Source organism: Amblyraja radiata, chromosome 3 (assembly GCF_010909765.2).
Source record: "Amblyraja radiata isolate CabotCenter1 chromosome 3, sAmbRad1.1.pri, whole genome shotgun sequence".
Taxonomy (NCBI): Eukaryota; Metazoa; Chordata; class Chondrichthyes; order Rajiformes; family Rajidae; genus Amblyraja; species Amblyraja radiata.
Window position 1 is genome coordinate 66,061,310 of NC_045958.1, and position 21,938 is coordinate 66,083,247.

The 21,938-nt window shown below is 40.8% G+C and overlaps 1 protein-coding gene and 1 long non-coding RNA gene across 2 annotated transcripts in view; one reads left to right on the forward strand and one right to left on the reverse strand.

Annotated features, from left to right (window-relative positions):
- Positions 1 to 21,938, reverse strand: part of ermp1 (endoplasmic reticulum metallopeptidase 1) — a 43,293-nt gene that overhangs the window by 13,902 nt on the left and 7,453 nt on the right. The window contains exons 4-11 of the mRNA XM_033017959.1: positions 19,715 to 19,842; positions 19,512 to 19,617; positions 18,591 to 18,737; positions 16,718 to 16,810; positions 14,490 to 14,702; positions 11,998 to 12,218; positions 9,212 to 9,386; positions 2,854 to 3,044 (exon numbers count right to left, since the gene is read on the reverse strand). Of these exons, the coding sequence (XP_032873850.1) occupies positions 2,854 to 3,044; positions 9,212 to 9,386; positions 11,998 to 12,218; positions 14,490 to 14,702; positions 16,718 to 16,810; positions 18,591 to 18,737; positions 19,512 to 19,617; positions 19,715 to 19,842 (1,274 nt within the window). The remainder of the gene's footprint in view (positions 1 to 2,853; positions 3,045 to 9,211; positions 9,387 to 11,997; positions 12,219 to 14,489; positions 14,703 to 16,717; positions 16,811 to 18,590; positions 18,738 to 19,511; positions 19,618 to 19,714; positions 19,843 to 21,938) is intronic.
- On the forward strand, positions 7,301 to 14,039 carry LOC116971114. The gene is made up of 3 exons (XR_004411406.1): positions 7,301 to 7,405; positions 8,600 to 8,607; positions 14,029 to 14,039. It is a non-coding gene; the product is annotated as an uncharacterized LOC116971114 (long non-coding RNA).

Genomic DNA, 21,938 nt, shown 5'->3' on the forward strand with positions numbered 1-21,938 from the left:
TAGAACCCCTAGACTACCAAAGTGGTGTAACCAAAGAGTGAATAAATGAAAGAAAGAAGAGAGGAATAGAAGGGGAAAAAAAAGAAGAAGAAAAAAAGGACAAAAAGAGAAAGAAAGAAAAAAGTGGTGATATACCTGCCTCACATCCCTCCCCACCCGTAATTAGATTTAAATCCAAAGTTGTGTTGTGCCATAAAAAGCTGGAGTAAATCAGCAGGACAGGCAGCATCTCTAGAGAGAAGGAATGGGTGATGTTTCGGCCCGAGATCCTTCTTCATAAAGAAAGTACCGCAGATGCTGGTTTAAACCGAAGGGTCTTGACCCGAAACATCACCCATTCCTTCTCTCCAGAGATGCTGCCTGTCCCGCTGATTTACTCCAGCTTTTTGTGTCTATCTTCGGTTTAAACCAGCATCTGCGTTCCTTCCTACACAATAGTTTCAATAGATTGGATTGGGGGTGCGGGAAAGAGTAAGGGGGTATGGATTGGATTAGGTTTGCTGTTAAAACATTAAACAATATAGCACAGGAACATCGCCCACTATGTCAGCACCGAACATGTTGCCATGTTAAACTAATCTCATCTGCTGCACATGATCTACATACCTTTGTTCCATGCATATCCATGTGCCCAGCTAAAAGCTAGGCTTGGGGTGCAGTGGGCATCAGCAGTAAAGGGTTGTGCCTGGAGCAATCACTAACAAAAATCTAGGACATCTGACCGAGAATAAGTTGGGTATAATCATACTCCTCTGCAAGTCTGTTTACCATCTACACAGCAGATCTCCAATGTAACACCAACAGCTGCTTTTTGAAGAAGTTTTCGGATGATAGCTGTTGTCGGCCTCATTAAAGGGGGCAATGAGGAGGAGTATAGAGACATAATAAGTAACTTTGTGGAGTGGAGTGCACACAATAACCTCCATCTTAACACCAAAAAAACAAAGGAGATAGTTGTGGACTTCAGGAGGGGGAGGAGGAGGACTCAAGCAACACCAATCACCATTAAGGGCACTGAGGTGGAGGTGGTCGCTAATCACAGGTACCTTGGGGTGCAGCTTGACAGTGAGCTGAACTGGAAGTGTCATATGGAGGCGGTGTACAGGAAGGGACAAAGCCGACTGTATTTTTTTAAGGAGGCTGAGGTCATTTAACATCTGCCAACCCCTACTGTGCAGTGTCTACCATTCAGTGGTGGCCAGTGCTCTGTTTTTTGCTGTGGCCTGTTGGGGAGATGGCGCCCGTATAGCGGATAAAAACAGACTGGACAAGCTAATCAGGAAGGCCGGCTCAGTGGTCGGGGCTGAGCAACGAACGGTCCAGCAGGTGGCAGAGGCCAGAACTCTGAACAAACTAGGTTCTATAATGACCAACCCCACTCACCCACTCCATGCCCTGAAGGTGATCAAGAGCAGCATCTTCAGTCAGAGGCTGATTGCACCAATGTGCAAAACTGAGAGACATAGGAAGTCCTGTTTACTAGCTGCTATAAGGTTATATAATGCGCATAAATAACTGCACTTTTTTTTAAATTAATTGTATTTTAACTTGTATTTTAACTTGTATTTTAACTTGTTAAGTATGGAAGCCATTTGAGGAAATGTGTGGTGTTATGTCTGTCTTGAAGCTGTCGTGGCACTGTAATTTCCTGTAAAGGATTATTAAAGGTATAATCAATCAAGTCTCAAGACCCAGAATAAAAATCCAAATGTTCATTATGGACACACTAAGCTTTCAATAAAATACCATAAAACATGCATCCTGATCAGTACATACATAGTGAGCCAAAGGGCTCGTTCCCGTGCTGTACTGTTCTACATTAAAGCGCTAAAAGGACACAATCTTGTGGCCTGGAAAGCCAAATGGAAAATTAAAGAAGCCCGGTACAGAAAGTGTTAGATTGGATGCAACAACTTGCCCAACTACCCCATCATGCTAAACTGTCAGAACGCAGTGATATGGGGCAAGGACACACCTGAGCAGATGTGTTTACATATTTTCCAATAAACTCATTTCCTAATCTCCAACAGAACACATGGAACAGAGGTTTCCATCACAAAACATCCCTTTTGCGAAACTGCCATTTAATGCCTTAAAAAAAACTATATATTGTGTCATCTTGCAACTTTAATTTTTGTGGGATTAAAATCATCAACTCAAGTGAAGGTTGGAAACAAAAACCGTGAAGAATGACCAATAAACAATGCTGTGGGTCTCAGTTAAATGGAATAACAAACTTTTTTTTCCAGAGAATACTACAACCACCTAATTTATCACCAAAGCATTTGATAAGCAAGTGCCCTCAGGAATGCAGATAAAATTACAATATTTTAAATAGACATTTGGGAAGATACTTGGATAGGAAAGGCACAGAAGGACATGGGCCTAACACAGGTAAATGTGATTGGCTTAGATACATATCACAGCAAATAGATAGATAGGCATGGATGACGTGGGCCAAAGGGTTTATTTTTTGTGCTGTACTGTTATACGATTCTAGTAACGTTTCTCAGATGAGGGGAGCATCTTAGGATGAAGCACGTGCAAAACATAATGATGAAATAAATCTGTTGGGTTGGTTACGAATTTCCAGCAGGTAACAATCTATGTAATGCTTTGTGAAGATTTATTTCTCAGCTAGTAGCTTACTTACACTGCAATGAAAACATAGAGACCATCTTACCATCTCATCAGAGCTTTGGAGGCAGCAAAGGGATGCGACACAGACTTTAATTAAGACATAACTGTACCTTTAACGTTAATTAATAATAATTTTACTTTTCATTCAACAAGTCAATAATGGCGTTGCTTTGCATTCTTAAAGTTCAAAAGTAATGTAGTGTGGTCACTTACAAAATAAGTAGTTAGAATAATTGCGCATGCTGCAATAATAGCAGCCATTACAATATCTGGAGGTATCTCAGTGCCACTGCGACCAAGGATGGGTGTGAACATTTCAAATGCAGCCCAAAATAGATATAGGGTCAAAAGATGAGGAATAGACAGACCCAAGAAATAAATTGTTGTCAGCTTCAAAGTAGGACCTAGGTCGGACAGAAATAAATAGAAAACCATGAAACATTTCAAATATACTGCTGATGACATACAAAAATCCCCCCCCACCCACCCACCCACAGATTTATGCAACTTCTAAACACTGTCACGCGACACTGCATACTTCAGCAATGACACGCAGGAATTTCTTACACCTTAGGAGAAAAAAAGTTAGAAAATAAGTCTATAATTGAGAGAAAATCAAACCATCTCCATGGCAAAAATATTGACAGATAAATACTGGATAAAAGAATGCTTTCACTCTTTCAATATTTCAATTTGACAAATCTGTCCACGCACTAAGGTTGGTTGGGGGGAAGAAAAGTTTCACATCGCTTTTGTTTCACATGTTTTTTAACTAGCAAAGTAACCTAACTTCAAAATTACACCAAGTACTACTGAAATTAGTTCTCTCTCATATCAATCACACTTCATTAATTTTACTTCCCTCAGCTGAAGATTCAAAGCTTTGAGGCTTTAAATGCAATATTGCTGCAGTAGAAAAAAAAGGTCAAGTTCTTTACTCGGGTAATTTATTTTTTAAGGCGAGGAGAGAAAGATTTAATAGGAACCCGAGAGGTAACTTTTTCATACAAAGGGTGGTGGGTGACTGTAACGAGCCGCCAGAGGAGGTAGTTGTGGCAGGTACTATCGCAATGTTTAAGAAACATATGGATAAGTATATGGATAGGATGGGTTTAGAGGGATATGGGCCAATCGCAGGCAGGTGGGACTAGTGTAGATGGAGCATGTTGGTCAGTGTGGGCAAGTTGGGCCAAAGGGCCTGTTTCCACACAGTATGACTATGAATAATTAGATTGTAGAACTAGCTAACAAATGAAATGACTGAAACAAGCTAGATGCTCGTAAAAAGGAACCTTGTGCGGGAGCGAAAAAATGATCAAAAGACAAGCCGAGAGACAAAATGAGGCTTGACTGATGGGAAGAAAAGTATCAAATTAATTGTCCGTTTCTATACTGTACATGCCATTGTTCTTATTTGTACATAAAAAGATGCTGGTCCGCATATATAATAGTTCATGCAAAGCTTTTGGCTGCAGTGCATCAATCTAGTTTTTAAACATTTTAAAGAGGTAGAAGAATAGAATAGAATGCAATTTATTGTCATTCAAACCTAGGTTTGAACGAAATATCATTTCTACAGTTTTTTTACAGAGGTGCCAGTGTACCAGCACGTACCATCACAAATAAAAGCACCCGTACATACATGTACTTCTATGCGTACACAATATTCTATTCATGAAGATTTGAGATAGCAATGCAGCATGTTCTTTGCTGAAAAGATGGGTTTGGCTCTAATGTTTTTTACCTTGAAATACGTAGTGGCGGCATCCACCACAGGATTACTGCATCCTCAATCGGAAGCAAATGAGATCAAGTTTGAAGGCAGAAGACCAAATTTGGTAATGCTGCCAGCTTGTTTTGATTACACATACCACCTCAGCTGTATCCAACAAAGAAAATGGTGCACCAAGATAAATGAGGCACCTGCAAGAATACCGAATAGAAGCCTGTAAAGTGCGATGGGACTGCAAAAAGTCCAAACAAGTTGCATTTTATTTTGGAACTACTTCCAATAAGCAAGCTAGCTGGTCTTCATAAAATCATCTGGGTGACGAAGATGTGAATGAGAACAAGCTTATTGGGAGGTGTTAGGAAGCCCATGCTTTACATTCTTTTGGACCAGTGTTGCCTACTATCATGCTATTAAACACTACAGCCTCCAAATAAAAATCAATTTACTGGTGCAATAAGAGAGTTCAGTATTCCGACTACGCATGCCCAGGTGATAGGTCACTCACGATAAACGTTCTCAGCAACTGTGCTGCTGCATGAATACAGACCTGCGTTTCATCCGTAATCAGGATCGAACCCTGGTCTCCGGCGCTGCAAGCACTGTTGAATTGCTACTGGACCGTCCCCGTCCCCTACCGAGTGTCCCATCCCTGTCTGGGGACGGCCAGAGATATCTGAGGTGACCATGGACTGATGGGATACTGGCCCGGAGCAGTGGCGGCCCAGGCTTACAGCCAGTACTGAGAAGAAGCGCTAAATCCAGCTCAACTCTGTCAGTCCCGCCGGGTTAACTGACAGCCCAGGACTGACGAGACACCGGCTCGGGGCAGTGGCGGCCCAGGATTACAGGCAGTGCAGAAGAAGTGCTAATTCCACTGCTCCGGGCCGGTGTTCCGTCAGTCCAGGGCTGTCGGTTAACCTGGCGGGACAGGCAGAGTTGAGCTGGAGTTAGCGCTTCTTCACCGTGCTGGCTGAAAGCCTGGGGTCGCCACTGCTCCGGGCCGGTGTCCCACAGCTGCCGAGAAGGTTTATCGCGAGTGACCTTTGACAAATCCCATGATTTCTTGCGTTTTCGGAATACCAAACTCGCTTATTGGAAATCATGAGCCTCATGAGGAAAGGGAGTGGCGATTGAATTAATGACAATAAAACATTCTTGACTCTTGACAATAAAGTTCAATTTACAAGTCTCCTACAGCCTTAAATTAGCAAATAAGTATTTAGAATATATTAAACAATATTTTTCAATTGAAAGAAGTTGTGTGCTGCATTGTTAATGTACATGAAGTGGAGGTTAACACTGCCCTCATCAGTCGTCTCAGAACCACCAAAACAGAGTTGAGGTCATCCTCGAATGAGGGTATTGCAGAGGAGAAATAATTGCATTAAAAATGTTATCAATAGTTTTCAAGAGTTTGAACATACTTGTGGAAAATGGATATTTAACAGCATTTTATTGTAATACGCTTAATACCAGTGGGTAGTCACGAGTGTCAGTGTGTAGTCACGAGTGTTAGTGATGACAGAGTATCACTAACAAACCAAGCCAAGGCCACTGAAAATTAACCAGCCATTCAAAACTTTTGGAGAATTCCACACCAACATCACTAACAAAAATCACTTGTTTCATCTGGTTTTAATTCTGGAAACTATTGGCGAATTCACTTCACAGCAAAATTATATCCAGCAAAAGGGGGAAAAATATTGTGGGTACAAAAGGATCACAAAATATGCTAGCTTAATTGATTTAACATAGCAAAGTCTATAAACAATTTGAACATGGGAAAAAGGAAGCAAAAATTCTAGCAAAAACTGCAGAGCAAGAGGCAGCAAAAACAGAAATAAAAATCATTTTACAGGTAGAATTGGAAATCTTCAGGCTCATGAGAAAAGGGAGCGGTGACTTTACAGACAACTCAGTTTACTACTAACAACAAACATGTAGGTGAACCGGTCTGAATCTAAAAGTGTAGATAATGAAAATTACTCATCTTTCTAGGGGGTAACCAACAGGTGAAAGGTCATGGAAATTCAACATTAAACCCCTTCATTTCTGATAAAATTATTTCAAGAGGATTCCCAAAACAATGATAAAATGAGTTTTACATTATAACTGGAAAATTAAGTTGCACCTAAAAAGAAACATCAAATTAACATTGTTTCTCCTCGTGTGTTTCTATTCTATGCAGAAATTAATTGATAGAAATTTTGAATAACAAAAGACAGCGCTATAGCGATGATTTGTTTATTACATTCAACAGGTAATTTCTCCAGAGGATGCAGCAAGACCCCTTTCCTGATCTCACCACACCAACTGACAGAACGCTGATAACAGCTGAGAGGGGAAGGGGCGATCAGAGAGAGTTGTAGAATGACACGAGTCACAGATGAGGGGGGGGGGGGGGCAGAGATAGATGGAATTTGGTCAGAATCTTTTCCCCACCAAGAGAAAGAAGGCATAGGTTTAAGGAGAAGGAAGTTTAAAAAGGGGGTTGGAGGGGGAAGACAGACACACAGACCAACGATAACATTTCAGGGAAACTTCGACAAGTACATGGACAGGAAAGGTTCATAGGGATGTGACTCAAATGCGGGCAAATGAGACAAATATAGATGGGCAACTTGGTCAGCATCGACGAGTTGGGTCAAAGGACCCTTTTCATTCTACAACTCTTTGACACACAAAGTGGTTGTCATCTGGAAATAATTGCACACGGTGGTGATGGTGGAGTCTAGATTTAAGAGATGTATATGGAGACAGATTCAACAATTATTTTTGTGCTTGACCAACTAGATTTGTAAAACAATTTTTAGGTGGGACAAGAAAGTGGGATAACAGAACTAGTGCAAATGGCTCATGGATGGTCAGTGTGGACCCAATGTGCCAAAGGACCTGTTTCCATACTTTATGTTTGAAAAGGTACTTAGGATCTATCTTCACTAAGGAAGACACAAACAATCTCCCAGATGTATTCGAGGACAGAGGACCGAGGGTGACGGCGGACCTGAAGGAAATTCAAATTAGGCAGGAAATGTCGGGTAGACTGATGGGACTGAAGGCTGATAAATCACCAGGGCCTGATGGTCTGCATCCCAGGGTACTTAAGGAGGTGGCTCTAGAAATCGTGGCTTCATTGGTGATCATTTTCCAATGTTTTATCGATTCAGGATCAGTTCCTGTGGATTGGAGGGTAGCTAATGTTATCCCACTTTTTAAGAAAGGAGGGAGAGAGAAAACAGGGAATTATAGACCAGTTAGCCTGACATCAGTAGTTGGGAAGATGCTGGAGTCAATTGTAAAAGATGGAACAGTGGCACATTTGGATAGCAGTAATAGGACCGGTCCGAGTCAGCATGGATTTACGAAGGGGAAATCATGCAAGAGAGAGTTAGATGGAGCTCTTAAAGATAGGAGAGTCAAGGGATATGGGGAGAAGGCAGGAACAGGGTACTGATTGTGGATGATCAGCCATGATCACAGTTAATGATCACAGGAATAGGCCATTCAGCTCGAAGGGCCGAATGGCCTATTCTTGCACCTATTGTCTAAAATTGAAGCAGATTAACAGGTAATTAGTAGAACCAATGTAATATGAAACAACTCTGAATACAGGTGTTCAGTTTTCTTCATCCAATGCCCTTATTGAATTTATTTTGTATTCAACAAATAATCAATATCGCTATCTTTCAATTACTGTACAACACTGTTTGAAGGCATTGCAAAAAAGTGGGTAAAAAGTTTTCATTCACTCTATTTCATAACAAGAGGATTTCAGTATAGGAGTAAAGAGGTTCTTCTGCAGTTGTATATGGCTCTGGTAAGACCACATCTGGAGTATTGCGTACAGTTTTGGTCTCCTAATTTGAGGAAGGACATCTTTGTGATTGAGGCAGTGCAGCGTAGGTTCACGAGATTGATCCCTGGGATGGCGGGACTGTCATATGAGGAAAGGATTGAAAAGACTAGGCTTGTATTCACTGGAGTTTAGAAGGATGAGGGGGAGATCTTATAGAAACATATACAATTATAAAAGGACTGGACAAGCTAAATGCAGAAAAAAATGTTCCCAATGTTGGGCGAGTCCAGAACCAGGGGCCACAGTCTTAGAAGGGAGAAATGGGGGGCCATTTAAGACTGAGAAAAGACGTTTTCACCCAGAGTTGTGAATTTGTGGAATTCCCTGCCACAGAGGGCAGTGGAGGCCAAATCACTGGATGGATTTAAGAGAGAGTTAGGTGTAGCTCTAGGGGCTAGTGGAATCAAGGATTATGAGGAGAATGCAGGCACAGGTTATTAATTTGGGACGATCAGCCATGATCACAATGAATGGCGGTGCTGGCTCGAAGGGCCGATTGGCCTCTTCCTGCACCTATTTTCTACTTTTCTATTAAATAATTGATCCACAATGGTCAGTGCAGCTCAATTGTGTGCGGCCTTTTACAAAGAGTTTGAGAGCTTTCAATAGTGCAGAGTTAAAGAGAGCAAAGTACAAACAGAGAGGAACTCAGTGGGCTAGGCAGCATCTTTGCAGGGAAATGGACTATCAACATTCCGGGTCAAGATTCTTCACCTGGGCTGCAAAGGTATGAGGGGAGATACCAGTATAAAGAGGTGATGGGGAGGGGTGGGGTGGGGTGGGAACTGCAAACACATGGTTGTGGTGATGAGTCTGGGTGAGAACATTGTAGAGGAACAGTAGAACACACAGGATTTTATTTTTTAAAGAAGTGCACAAATTATCTAGCAAAATACACAAAGTGTAGTCAATGTAACTTTTCGATTTTGTTTATTTATACTCATTTATTTTTGAGAAACAATAATTCAAATGTGAGAGTTTACCTTTTTGTTTCAGCTCTTCGCTAATCAATAACTTCATGAGCAAAGGAAAAGCCACCCACAATGCTGGCACATAAGCAGAGCACAGGTCTCGTTGAGTAAAGCAAATCAAAGTGCAGCACCAGATTGTCAGTGAGACATCAAAGTACAGTTCCGATAGGTAAACCTTGTTCACGTTCTGTGCACGAGTAGAAAAAAGAATTCAAGTCAAGTCAAGAGAGTTTATTGTCATGTGTCCCAGATAGGACAATGAAATTCTTGCTTTGCTTCAGCACAACAAAATATAGTATGCATGAATACAGAACATATCAGTGAGTCCATAGTCCATAAATATATACACACATCAATAAATAAGCAGATAAAGTGCAAATAAACAGATAATGGTCTATTAATGTTCAGAGATTTGTTTCAGTTGAGTTTAATAGCCTGATGGCTGTGGGGAAGAAGCTGTTTCTGAACCTGGTTCTGAACCTGGACGTTGCAGTCTTCAGGCTCCTGTACCTTCTACCTGAAGGTAGCGGGGAGATGAGTGTGTGACCAGGATGGTGTGGGTCCTTGATGATGCTGCCAGCCGTTTTGAGGCAGCGACTGTGATTTAATACCAGTGACAAAATTCATCACAAAATTGTGTATGCTTACAGCCTATTCTTTGTCAAAAAAATTTTAAAACTGGGAACTACCATCTACTACCTGTGCAAGATACAGTTGACAGTGAGACTGATTACCTCTCAGAGGGGAAGCTCCCTGCCCCATACCTCTTCCCCATAAAGGGGATCATACCCAAGCCTACATTAGTACAACCAATGTGATAAGAAACAACATCACTTCAGGTGGTACTTCAAAGGGATTCACATTTTTTTCCCCTTATCCAATGTTTTATTGAATTTATTATAATTCATTAAATATCGCCATCTTTCAATTACTATACAGTGCCGAAGTAGAGATGATTGAAAACTTCAAATTCCTAGGAGTCAATATCACCAACAACTTCTTCTGGACCACCCATTTTGAAGCAATGACCGAGAAAACACACCAATGCCTCTACTTCCTTAGAAGGCTTAAGAGGTTCAGCATGCATCTCACAACTCTCACCAACTTCTACAGATCCACCATAGAAAGCATTTTATTAGAATGCATCACAGGTTGGTTTGGGTGCAGCTCCATCCAAGACCGCAAGAAATTGCAGCAAATTGTGACATAGCCCAGACCATCACACAAGCCAATCTCCCTTCTATTGACTCCATTTATACCTTGCGCTACCTCGGCAAGGCCAGCAGCATAATCAAGAACGAGTCGCATCCTGGCCACTCCCTCTTCGCCCTCTCCCACCAGGCAAAAGGTGTAGATGTTTGAAAACCCACACCACCAGATTCAGGGACAGTTTCTTCTTTGAGGCAACTGAATCATCCTGCCACAACCAGAGAGCAGTCCTGAACTATCTACTTCTTTAATGACCCTCGGATTATCCTTGATCAGAATCTGCTGGCTTTACCATGCACTAAACGTTATTCCCTTATCATGTATTTATACACTGTAAATGGATCGATTGTAATGACGTATTGTCTTTCCGCTGACTGGTTAGCACGCAACAAAAGCTTTTCACTGGACCTCGGTACACGTGACAATAAGCTAAACTGAACTGAAACTGAACAACGTTTGAGACACTGCAAAACAAACAATGGAAATTTACTGCAGTACTGTAATGTCACGCTAAATAAGCATGGGAACAAATTGAGAATTTCTTCGTTAATTTACTCAATTTTAAAATTGTGGATCTTGCTATCAAATGTGCCCGTATTTATTGCCAATCATTAACAAGAGAAAGTGCTTGTGAACCTACTATAACCGAGTGACTTATAGGCCTGTCCCACTTAGGCGACTTTTTAAGCGACTGCAGGAGACTATGCAGTCCCCACATGGTCGCCACATGTTCGCGGGTGGTTGCCAGGGAGTCGCCTTCATAGTCGTGAAGAGTTCACGACCAGGGTCCGAATTAAAGGATTTGGCATTGCTAATCCAGTCACCTTTTCCAAGGGTGGAAATATCCACTAGAGGGCATAGTTATAAAATGAGAGGGGGAAAGTTTAATGAAGATGTGCACAGCTAGTTTTTTTTTTGTTTTTTTTTTTTACACAGAGTGTGATGGGGGCCTGGAATACATTGCCAAGGATGGTGGTGGAGGCAGATGGTGGTATATAAGAAACTTTTACATCGGCACATGGAAGTGCAGGAAATAGAGGGATGTGCAGGCGGATGAGGTCAGTTAAGCTCGGCATCATGTTTGGCACTAATATTGTGGGCTGAAGGGCTGTACTGTTCTATGTCAATTGCTCAGCCACCAGTCAATCCAAAAATTAAGCTTTGTTCCCCATTTAGGTAGTACAGGGAATAAACGTGACCTTGCCAGTAATATCTGGATAATGCCAAACGGTTAATTAGGCAAATTGCAGAACACACAATCAGGCAGCAAAACCACTAATGTTTTATCAGCCAGAGACATGGAGTGGGGTTAAGAGGAAATATAAATTATTATAGAAATTAAATAGAGGAAATAGAAATTATTGATCAAGTATTCAATGATAAAACAGCCCATACACTAACCCTTCCCCATCCCCAGTCTATTTTACCCTCCCATTCTACTTAACCTCCCCAGCTCAGTAAACTTCCCCACCGTCTCAGACCTCCTCCCCTCTGTAACTTCCCACCTCTGTAACCCCTCCCCATCTCTGTTACACTCCCTCTCCATCACTGTAACCCTTTCCAAAAACAAAAACCATCAGTATACTTACTCCATAGTAGAAATTTTTGGCCAGTGTATGAATCAGCATAAGTTTAAGGAGGGCGACTGAGCCATACAAGATGATGGAAACGTAGAAGTGGCTGTACCAAGACATGGAGTGTCCAGTTAGGGTCACAAATACTGCTACAATGAGAACGGTCACAAAGATGATAAACCAGCATAATATTGTGATGCCAATTCCATACAGTAGATCACTCCTATAGTGAGATCCTGTAAATAAATCACACCAGTTAACATTCTGCAAAAACAAAACCAAGATAGCCAAAGGTATTTATCACTGAGACCATGCTGACCATCAACCACCCAATCACACTATTCCTACATCAATCCCATTCTATTCATCCCACATATTTAACAACTTCCCCCCCCCCCCCCCCCCTCAAAAATTCTATCACATATTAGGTTAATTTAGTTGCCAATTAACCAATCAATGCATGCATCTTTGGGATGTGGAAGGAAACCGGTGCACCCAGAGGAAACGCATGTGGTCAGAGGGAGAACATACAAAGTCCACACAGTGTGACTGAGTTACTTAATGATGATTAAGAGAGAGAATTCCAGAGGTTGGGATTTAGGCAACAGAAAACATGGGTGTTGGAGTGCTGAAAAACAGGGACATGCAAGAAGCCAAAATTGGAGATTCCCAAGATGTTTGTAAGGCAAATGTTTATAACAGAAATGTGGAGAAGTCAAGTTGTGGGAATATGTGTATAAGTTGAGATATTTAAAAATCAAGTTGTTGCCAGATCTTGATTCAGTGCAGATCAGGAAGCATGTGAGTGAAAAGGATTAGTGGAAATTAGGATTTGGAGAGAAAACTTTTAGATGACCTAACATCCATTTTCTGTCCTTGTCATTATTCCATTGTTGACTCTTGCACAGCAAGACTCAACAATCTACAAGATTGCAACCATGACCATTTTTAGGCTTGCCACAGAGACCTGCAAGTGAATCTTAAACTCTGCATCTTCAGATATTGATGAGGCAATGTTAAAATGTTCACTTCACAAAACAGCCCAGCACCACAGAACTGAAATTGGTTAAGATTAATTAATTCAGCACAAAGCAGGAAACCCCTGGTCTGTTATCAATCAACACTTCCCCAGGAGCATGTTTTACTTCGCCAAAGAACTTCCCATATTCCCAAAATATTAATGCTACATTCTAACTTATAAACATGTTAAATTTAGACATCAGATATCCTACATAAATTTGATAGGTGTCTTTTTTTTTTAATGTATCTCTTTTTTTTAATGTATCCAGATATAAAGTTAGCATTTACCATCAAAACCTTTACTGTTAATCAGCCTATAACAAACATTGAACAACAAATATTTTTAAACAGAGAAATCAAAAATTCTACATATATTTTAAAATAATATTTCTTCACATCAAGGAACTGTTATGGTGATTAAAAAACATTTATGTGAGATACACTCAAAGGGACAGCTTGTTTTGGTGATATCTTAGTAATGGGGCATTGAGTGCAGGCAGTCTCCCGGAAGCTTTATAAATGCATTGGTTATATCACATTTGAAGTATCGTGCACAGTTCTCGTCACACCATTGTAGGAAGGATGTGGAGGTGACAAACTTTGCTTGTTTTCTCTACCGCATTAGAGGCTGAGGGGCAACCTGATGGAAGTTAATAAAATTACGAGAAGCATAGATAGGGTAGGCTAGGGGTGGTGGTGACGGAAGCAGATACAATCGTGCATTGAATAGACTTTTAGATAGACACATAGATATGCAGTACTGACAACGTGGACTGAGGCGTCAGTTCCTGTGCTGTACTCTGTGTCCTATGTTACCTTTGTCACCATAAACCTCCCTTACAAAAATGTATTAATTTCAATTATGACTATGTCAGTTCTTATCAAATATGTCAAACTCCTTCACATGCACCTATGGAAGTCTAACATGGTCTGGTCCAACACAGTGAATGAGTAGGGCTCTGGGGAGTGTTGCAGAGCAGAGGGATCTAAGAATACGTACACAGTTCCTGGATGGTGGCATCACAGGTAGATAGGTGGTCAAAAAGGATTTTGGCACATTGGCCTTCATCAGTCAGAGTGCTGAGTTTAGAAGTTGGGAAGTCATGTTGCAGTTACATAAGACATAAGAATTAGACTCATCACCACCTTCTCAAGAGCAATTGCGGCAGGTTCCATCAAGATGCAGTACAGAACGCCGCAGGAGATCCTTTTTCCCTGTGGCTATCAAATTGTACAACTCCGCCCCCTTCTGTCGTGGGGTAGACTGACCCCCTCCCCAATCTTTGCACATCCCCGATCCTTTCCACTTGTCGCATTAATTTCACGTTTCATGTATCTTGTGTTTTATGACTGTTGGCAGATCAATTTCCCTCCTGGGATAAATAAAGTTCTATTGTATCGTATTGTATTAGAAATGGTCACTAAATGCAGCCTTCTCAAAATATATATATTTTTAAACTTAAGATAACAATAAAAAATTGTCTTACCATAAGTTTTTGCTACAGAGAACTTTCTACCCAAGTAGAGCACAGTAGCTGCAACGACCAGACAGTTTATTATAGTACCAATTCGTTTTGGATAGGCCACAGCAAACAATCCAAGCACATCAAAAAACACCATAGAGCCGTGACGATACAGTGTGGAGTCAGCCAACTCCTCAGATGTTGCCAAGTACTGCAGTACGGCCAATATATTATCACCTACAAATAGCACAAGATACTTTAGAATAAAACGGCTTTAAAAAAAAAACGTATGCAGTGCATGCAAATAAAGGCTCAAGAAATAGTGATCAATTACTTAAACCTCATTTTGAAAATTCTGCTTAGACAAAAACAGAGAAGATAGACAAAAAACAAAACATACACGTTTACACAACATTGATTTTTTTTTTGATTTTTTATAACTTTCTCGACTTAGAAGTTTGGTCTGGGAGACAAGATTACCCTGCATGAGAAATGAAATTGTTAGGACACTGATAGAAATCCATTGCCAAAGTTTGGGAGTCTCTTCTCAAACTTGTAACCTTTAACATCAAGTACCACCAGGGATGAGGCACATGAATGTCCCAATCAATACATCATCCGAACTTGGAAATATACCACCCCTTCGTCAGCTCTGGATTCATATCCTGGAACTCTCTACCCACCACCACTGTGGGGATATCTTCACAAGAGGGGCAATAGTTTCAGACCTTCTCTAGAGCAATTAGGGGTGGACAATAAATGTTGCCCTTGTCAGCGACACCCATATCCCACAAAAAATTCAATACGTTTTTATAAAAGCCTTTATAACTGAATGATCAGGGCTGTGGTTTTACTTGATGTCAAAATTGTTAATTCCCCACATTTGAAAATCATCCTTAATTGGTAGTTATCTTTAACCTTTTGCAGCACAATTCAGAACAAGTACACTAAGTTTACTTCAGTTACAATAACATCCAGTCATCTCACAACTGATAAGTTTAATCTTTGAAGAATGGCCAGCCTCTTTGCCCCATTGGTAGTCCTTTGACTTCCAGAATTTGGCTTTCATCCAAACATAACTCAACCCCGCTGAAAGGCTACGGACAGTAAAGATCTCAACAAGGAAGGCCATAAAAAAAAAAAGCGTAAAGTCACGTTAGCGAGGCAGAACAGAGCAGCTTTTTAAAAATCTATCACAGGTTTGATGTAAGAATGCTTGGGGCAAAGTGTGAACAAAATGTTCAGACCCTGAGAGGAGAACTTGAAGCATCAAAATCAGAGCAATATAAACCTGCTGACTGCAACACAAAAATACAAGCATTATTTAAAAAATAAGTAAAAATTAGAAATTATTTTGCAATGAGGAATAGCTACAAATTGCTTTTCTGGAAATTAATATTGTTATATTCTCCTGCATGCAAGGTTTGCAAGTGAATAAACATAAACTTTTTTTTTTTAAACTTAACATACATTAAATATTACTATACAAGTAGATTTGTAGAAAGGTATGGCATGTAAACAAGCCCTTCAGCACACCATCAGTTACTATCAGTTACCTATTTACACTAATCCCATGTTAATCCCATTTTCCCTATATTCCATCAGATCCACAGATTCCACCAATCTTCTTACACGAGGGGCAATTTGCAGTGCTATTTACAGTGCAATTGCAATAGTGCAACATTACGCCTGAGATATGTTGCACTATTACCAAATAAAGAGAATTACATTATTTGCAATTAACAGAAACATTAGCTCAAACCTATAATAGAAGTAGCAAATAGATACCGAGGAGGCAACCTACCATGAGAAATTGCAGAATAACAGATCCTGTTGGATACATCACCAAACAATGATAGAACATCAAATTTAAAGAAATAATACACACAAGATATCACCCTAAAGAATGCCAGATAGGACAAAGTAAAACATAACCACTTTCAAAAGTGGTTAGATATTTGAAGAATGTGGAGAAAGGTTACACATTTCCAAAGAGCCAATGCAGGTACAATCCAACAATCTGCATTGTAAAACCTTGCAAGCTATTGGAAAGGGCCTAATGAAGGTATAAATCTTGATGTCTCCTTTGGAAAATATGAGCCAAATGCAATAACTCTCTTCCAATAGATCAACTGCAGCTAATAGAAAGATAAACATGCATTTATAATTAGTTAGTCTTGAAAAACTTGGCTATAAAACAAACATAATGTTACACAAAGTCCTTCTTATTTTAAAAGTCCCAGAATACTGACCAGCCCTCTGAATGGAGTCCAAATGTATTCGGTCTGCTGTGTCATATTTTGTATGGTAAATGTAACCATTCTCAATGAAAGCCAAATCTATTCCTAAAAAATAAAATACACAATTATATGGTCTCAAGAAAATTATTTACACGGAAATATTTTTGTAAGAGAATGAATCTGTTGGTTTAAAAAAAGCAACAAACATAGAAACTACAATGCAATCTTAATTACCTACTAATTTTTTTGTTTGTTCAGTTTCGGCAGTTTGTACAGTAGCCAGACCTTGCACTAATGCCAGTTTATTTCTTGGTATTATGGAATTTCTTTCCAAGAATAGAAATTACTACATTACAATATTAAATAAGTAATAAATTAAATCAAAGTTCTATAACAATTCTGGATACGCAGATAGACAATACAAACAAATAGATTTATAGCAATGGTAAGAAAGAAGATCAGAATCTCAATTATCATTTGCAATGTAAAAAGCTTTACAGGAAACTTGATGAGCAAGCAGGAAATAGAGGAATTTGGACCACGAATAGGCAGATGTGCAGTTTACACTGGCATAATGGCCAGCACAGACATAGTGGGCCAAATGGTACATTCCTGTACTCCACAGACTGTCCCTGGGCGGTCTTATGGACACCCCTACATATTATTAAACTCAACATTTTCCCACACATATTCCTATGTTCGTTCCTTTGTTCTTAGCAACTGCTCTTTCTCATCAGTCTATGTGCTTTTGATGCCATCCATTACAGAGATATGGTTATGATATAGTGATGTTTTGCATTTTCTGACTTATGGGCCTCTGCAAATATGTATTCCATTTGTCATAGCCCATACAGGTCTACGTTCCATCTATCTATAGAATTCATAATTTACAAAAGATTGGGTCAAATGATTCCATCATGAGAACAGACAATTTGCTACCTATTCACTAGTGATTGGGGCCAAGACCTTTATATATTTTTTATTGTTAAAGACACTATTTTTCATAGTTACATATACTGTTACGCTCCTATAAAAAGGTATGCACCTTCAAATTTTGAAGTAGAGTGTGGGCAAATTCCAACTACAATCCTTCTTTGGACAGCTATCAGAAGATGTGTAGCACCAATCCCCGTCCCAGGCATCTGGATTTACATTTGACCTACAGGATACCACCAAGCTGCCACTCACAATGCTCAGGAAAGGAAACAAACACAGTGGGAACTGAAAACCATTGTTTTCCATTCCCTGGTATTTAGTTTAAGTTCACACAATTGCAAAGCACAACCCAACTCCTTGATTCAACACTGTGCATGCAAAAAATGTACATGAGAAATTAGTTTGAAAGATTAAATTAAACTCTCGATATTTTACAAAGCCAGCAATACCAGAGTTTAAAGATACAGCGTGGAGACAAGCCCTTCGGCCTACCGAGTCCACGTCAACCTATGATCACCCGTACACTAGTTCTATCTTTTTTAATATATATAATTTATGATGCTTTTATAAGTGATATACTAAGATTTTATATGTACTTTATGATTTTTTTAATATGCAATGCATTTTTATGTAATGTTGTCCCTTGTCTGGACCTTGAGTCGGAAATGAAGTTTATTATTATTATTATTTATCCTACACACTAGCGACAATTTACAGAAGGCAATTAAACTACAAAATCTGCTCATCTTTGTATTGTGGGAGGAAATTGGACGACTCAGAGGAAACACACGTGGTCACAGGGAGAATGTACAAACTCTGTAAGACTGCGCCCATAGTCAAAATCAAACCCGAGTCCCTGGCATTGCAAGGCAGCAACATAACTGCTGCCCAACTGTGCTGCCCCGTTGCAATCATTTTATTGAGAAATCACCAGAGAAACACACTTTACCTGGAATATTGCCGTAGTCCCGATAGATTCGAAAGTCTGTGTCAGAAGGAATGATCCCACTCTGAAATACTTCCTGACCAACAACAGACGCGAAAGGATGTTTTGCTGCACGTGCATACGCCCGGACCAACCAGGGATTTTCAGGACCTTTGAGTTCAAATGGAGAATAACAGAATGTCAAAGAAAGCCAGTCATTCCAGCAAGCAAACAGGAGTGGAATGTTCCAGATTCACACCCATACACCCACCCCTACCTGCTATACATGAAAGATTGGCAATATTTAATTAGTGTAGATTGGTTATTGCATGTGAACCAATCATAGTAGATGATTGGTCCACTAACCCCACCTTACTGTATGATTTATACCAATACCCACATCCTATACAGGTCAGTCTTGGAAGCGGTAACGATGAACTAACAACTAACGACCTGCTATAATATGGGTACTGATTAAAGATGATCATGAACTCCAGGTTGTACAGTTTGCTTATTTACAATTAGGGAGCTTCAGCTGACTGCTTTCAGATCAGTCTGCAGTCTCACCCCTTCTCTAATCTGCTCAAGGTCTGGAACTCTCCATGCTCCTCCTTGCTTAGCCCTAAATCACATCTCATCACCATTGGCAATGGTACCTTCAACTGCCAAGGCTCTAAATTGTGGAATACCCTCCCAAACCTGCTTTCTTGCATCCACTGTTCAAATGTAGAATCCTTGACCCGAAATATCAACTCTTTCTCTCTACAACACAGCCTAATCTACTGAGTGCTTCCAGCATTTTCCATGTTTGCTTCAGATTTACAGCATCCAAAGAATTTTGCTTCAATTACTTTCTAGCTTTCTTTCCTCTTTAAAACTTGTAAAATAATAAGCCTGGAAGCCAAGTTTAACCCAACATCCAACCTGAATAAAATAAATAATTACCCGTCTGAAAAACAAGCTCCTTCCCTCCTACACCAGCAGCTTCTAGATTAACAAATGCCCTTATTAGCTTAGCCCAAGGGTGCTGTGTAATAAATCCATGGCTTGCCTGCCGAGAAAAAAGACAGAAACTGGTTGATGCATTCAAAATCAAGCAGATTTAACATTCCTCTACTTTTGGTTCTCTATTTTTCACTACATTTCACCTGTAAAATATTTTCTTCTGCACCATTGAAAACAAATATGATTGCATGTTGCAGAGGGGATGAAGACTTGGACAACACATTCAGAATTTCCAGCAAAACTGCACAACTGACTGCATCATCACTGGCACCTGTCCAAAAGAGAAGTAACAAGGTCATTCTTCACTAAAGAGAATTATTTGACATGCTGGTATTTATACTAATCATCCAAAAGTTAGTCAGCAAATCCATAACAACATGGGACTATTTATATTTTAAAGCAGTCACAATTTTCTAACTTATCTCATTGCAGCCCTTGTACATTTTGTAAAAATTGAATTGAATAAACTTTATTAGCCAAGTATGTATATATACACACAAGGAATTTGCCTTGGTGCTTTACTCGCAAGGATAACAACATGATATACAGTAGACACTTAAAAATAGAACATTACAATTTAAACATGTGAAGAATAAAATAAAATACCAGAGCAAAAGGAGACTACAGACTTTTGGTTGTTGAGTAGAGCTACTGCTCGTGGAAAAAAAAGCTGTTTTTATGTCTGGCTGTGGCGGCTTTGACAGTCCGGAGTCGCCCCCCAGAGGGAAGTATTTCAAAGAGTTTGTGGCCAGGGTGAGAGGGGTCAGAGATGATCTTACCCGCTCACTTCCTGGCCCTTGCAGTGTACAGTTCATCAATGGGGGGGGGGAAAGGTTGCAGCCAACAACCTTCTCAGCTGATCGAACGATGCGCTGCAGCCTCCAGATGTCATGCTTGGTGGCTGAGCCAAACCGGACCATGATGGAGGTGGTGAGGACAGACTCTATGATGGTAGTATAAAACTGGACCATCATTGCCTGCGGCAGACTGTGTTTTCTTAGCTGCAGCAGGAAGTACATCCTCTGTTGTGCCTTTTTGACTGTGGAGTCGATGGTAGCCCCCCATGTTAGGTCCCTGGAGATGGTGGTTCCAAGGAACTTAAAGGACTCCACAGATGTGACTGTGGTGTTGTTGATGGTAAGTGGGGGGAGGGGAGAGGGAGCTCTCCTAAAGTCTACTATCAATTCCACTGTCTTAAGAGCATTGAGCTCCAGGTTGTTGCGATGGTACCAGGACGCCAGCTGTGTCACTTCCTGTCTGTAGGCAGATTCCTCCCCACCCTGGATCAGTCCAATCAGGGTTGTGTCGTCCACAAACTTGAGAAGCTTGACAGAGGTGTCTGTGGAGGTGCAGTCGTTGGTGTAGAGAGAGTAAAGAAGACGGGAGAGTACGCATCCTTGCGGTGCTCCTATGTTGAGGGTCAGCGGGTCCGAGATGTACTTTCCCAGCCTCACATGCTGCTTCCTGTCTGTCAGGAAGTTGATGATCCACTGACAGAGGGGTTCAGGCACAGTCAACTGGGAGAGTTTGAAGTGTAGTAGCTCTGGCGCAATGGTGTTGAATGCAGAGCTAAAATCCACCAACAAAATCCTTGCATGGGTCCCCTGGCGGAGGACGAAGTGCGGGCCTTGGTTGACTGCATCATCCACCGATCTATTGGCCCGGTATGCAAACTGCAGAGGGTTCGTGATATTTTTCAGATGGGACAGCACACATCTTTCAAAGGTTTTCATGATTACAGAGGTCAGTGCAACAGGCCTGTAGTCATTAAGACCAGTAATCCTTGGCTTTTTGGGGACACTTTATCTGCACTTTCTCTGTTATGTTATTTTCTGCACTCTGGTATCTTTCTCCTTGCACTACCCTGTTGTATTTGTGTCTGGCTCCATTGTACTCACGTATAGTATGATTTGAATGGATACAAGTCAAACAACGTTTCCAGTGCTATCTCAGTACACGTGACAGTAATAACCAACACCAATGTTACATGGCATGCAATAGAGAGAACTAAGCAACCTCACACAAATGAGTCAGATAGAACAATCAAAAGAACATGCAGTGGTTGCAGGCACGGAAATTGCTATCAAAACATGGGGGGGACACAATTTCTTGGCGGCCGCGCACACACGCACACACACAAGGTTTTGGCCGTGGGCCCTGTGGACGGTAACATCGGAAGTTGACCTGGTTGGTGACCGACTCCGAACTCCAGCAACAGCAGCTTGGTCCGCCCCGAATCGAAGGGCTTGAATCGGCCCGTTCGCGGGGGCTTTCTTCGGTTGGCGGGGGCTTCAACATCGGGAGCCTCGATCGCCTCGATGCAGCAGTTTGATTTTAAATCGCGCCGGGCGCTGAAAAGCCCCGCGA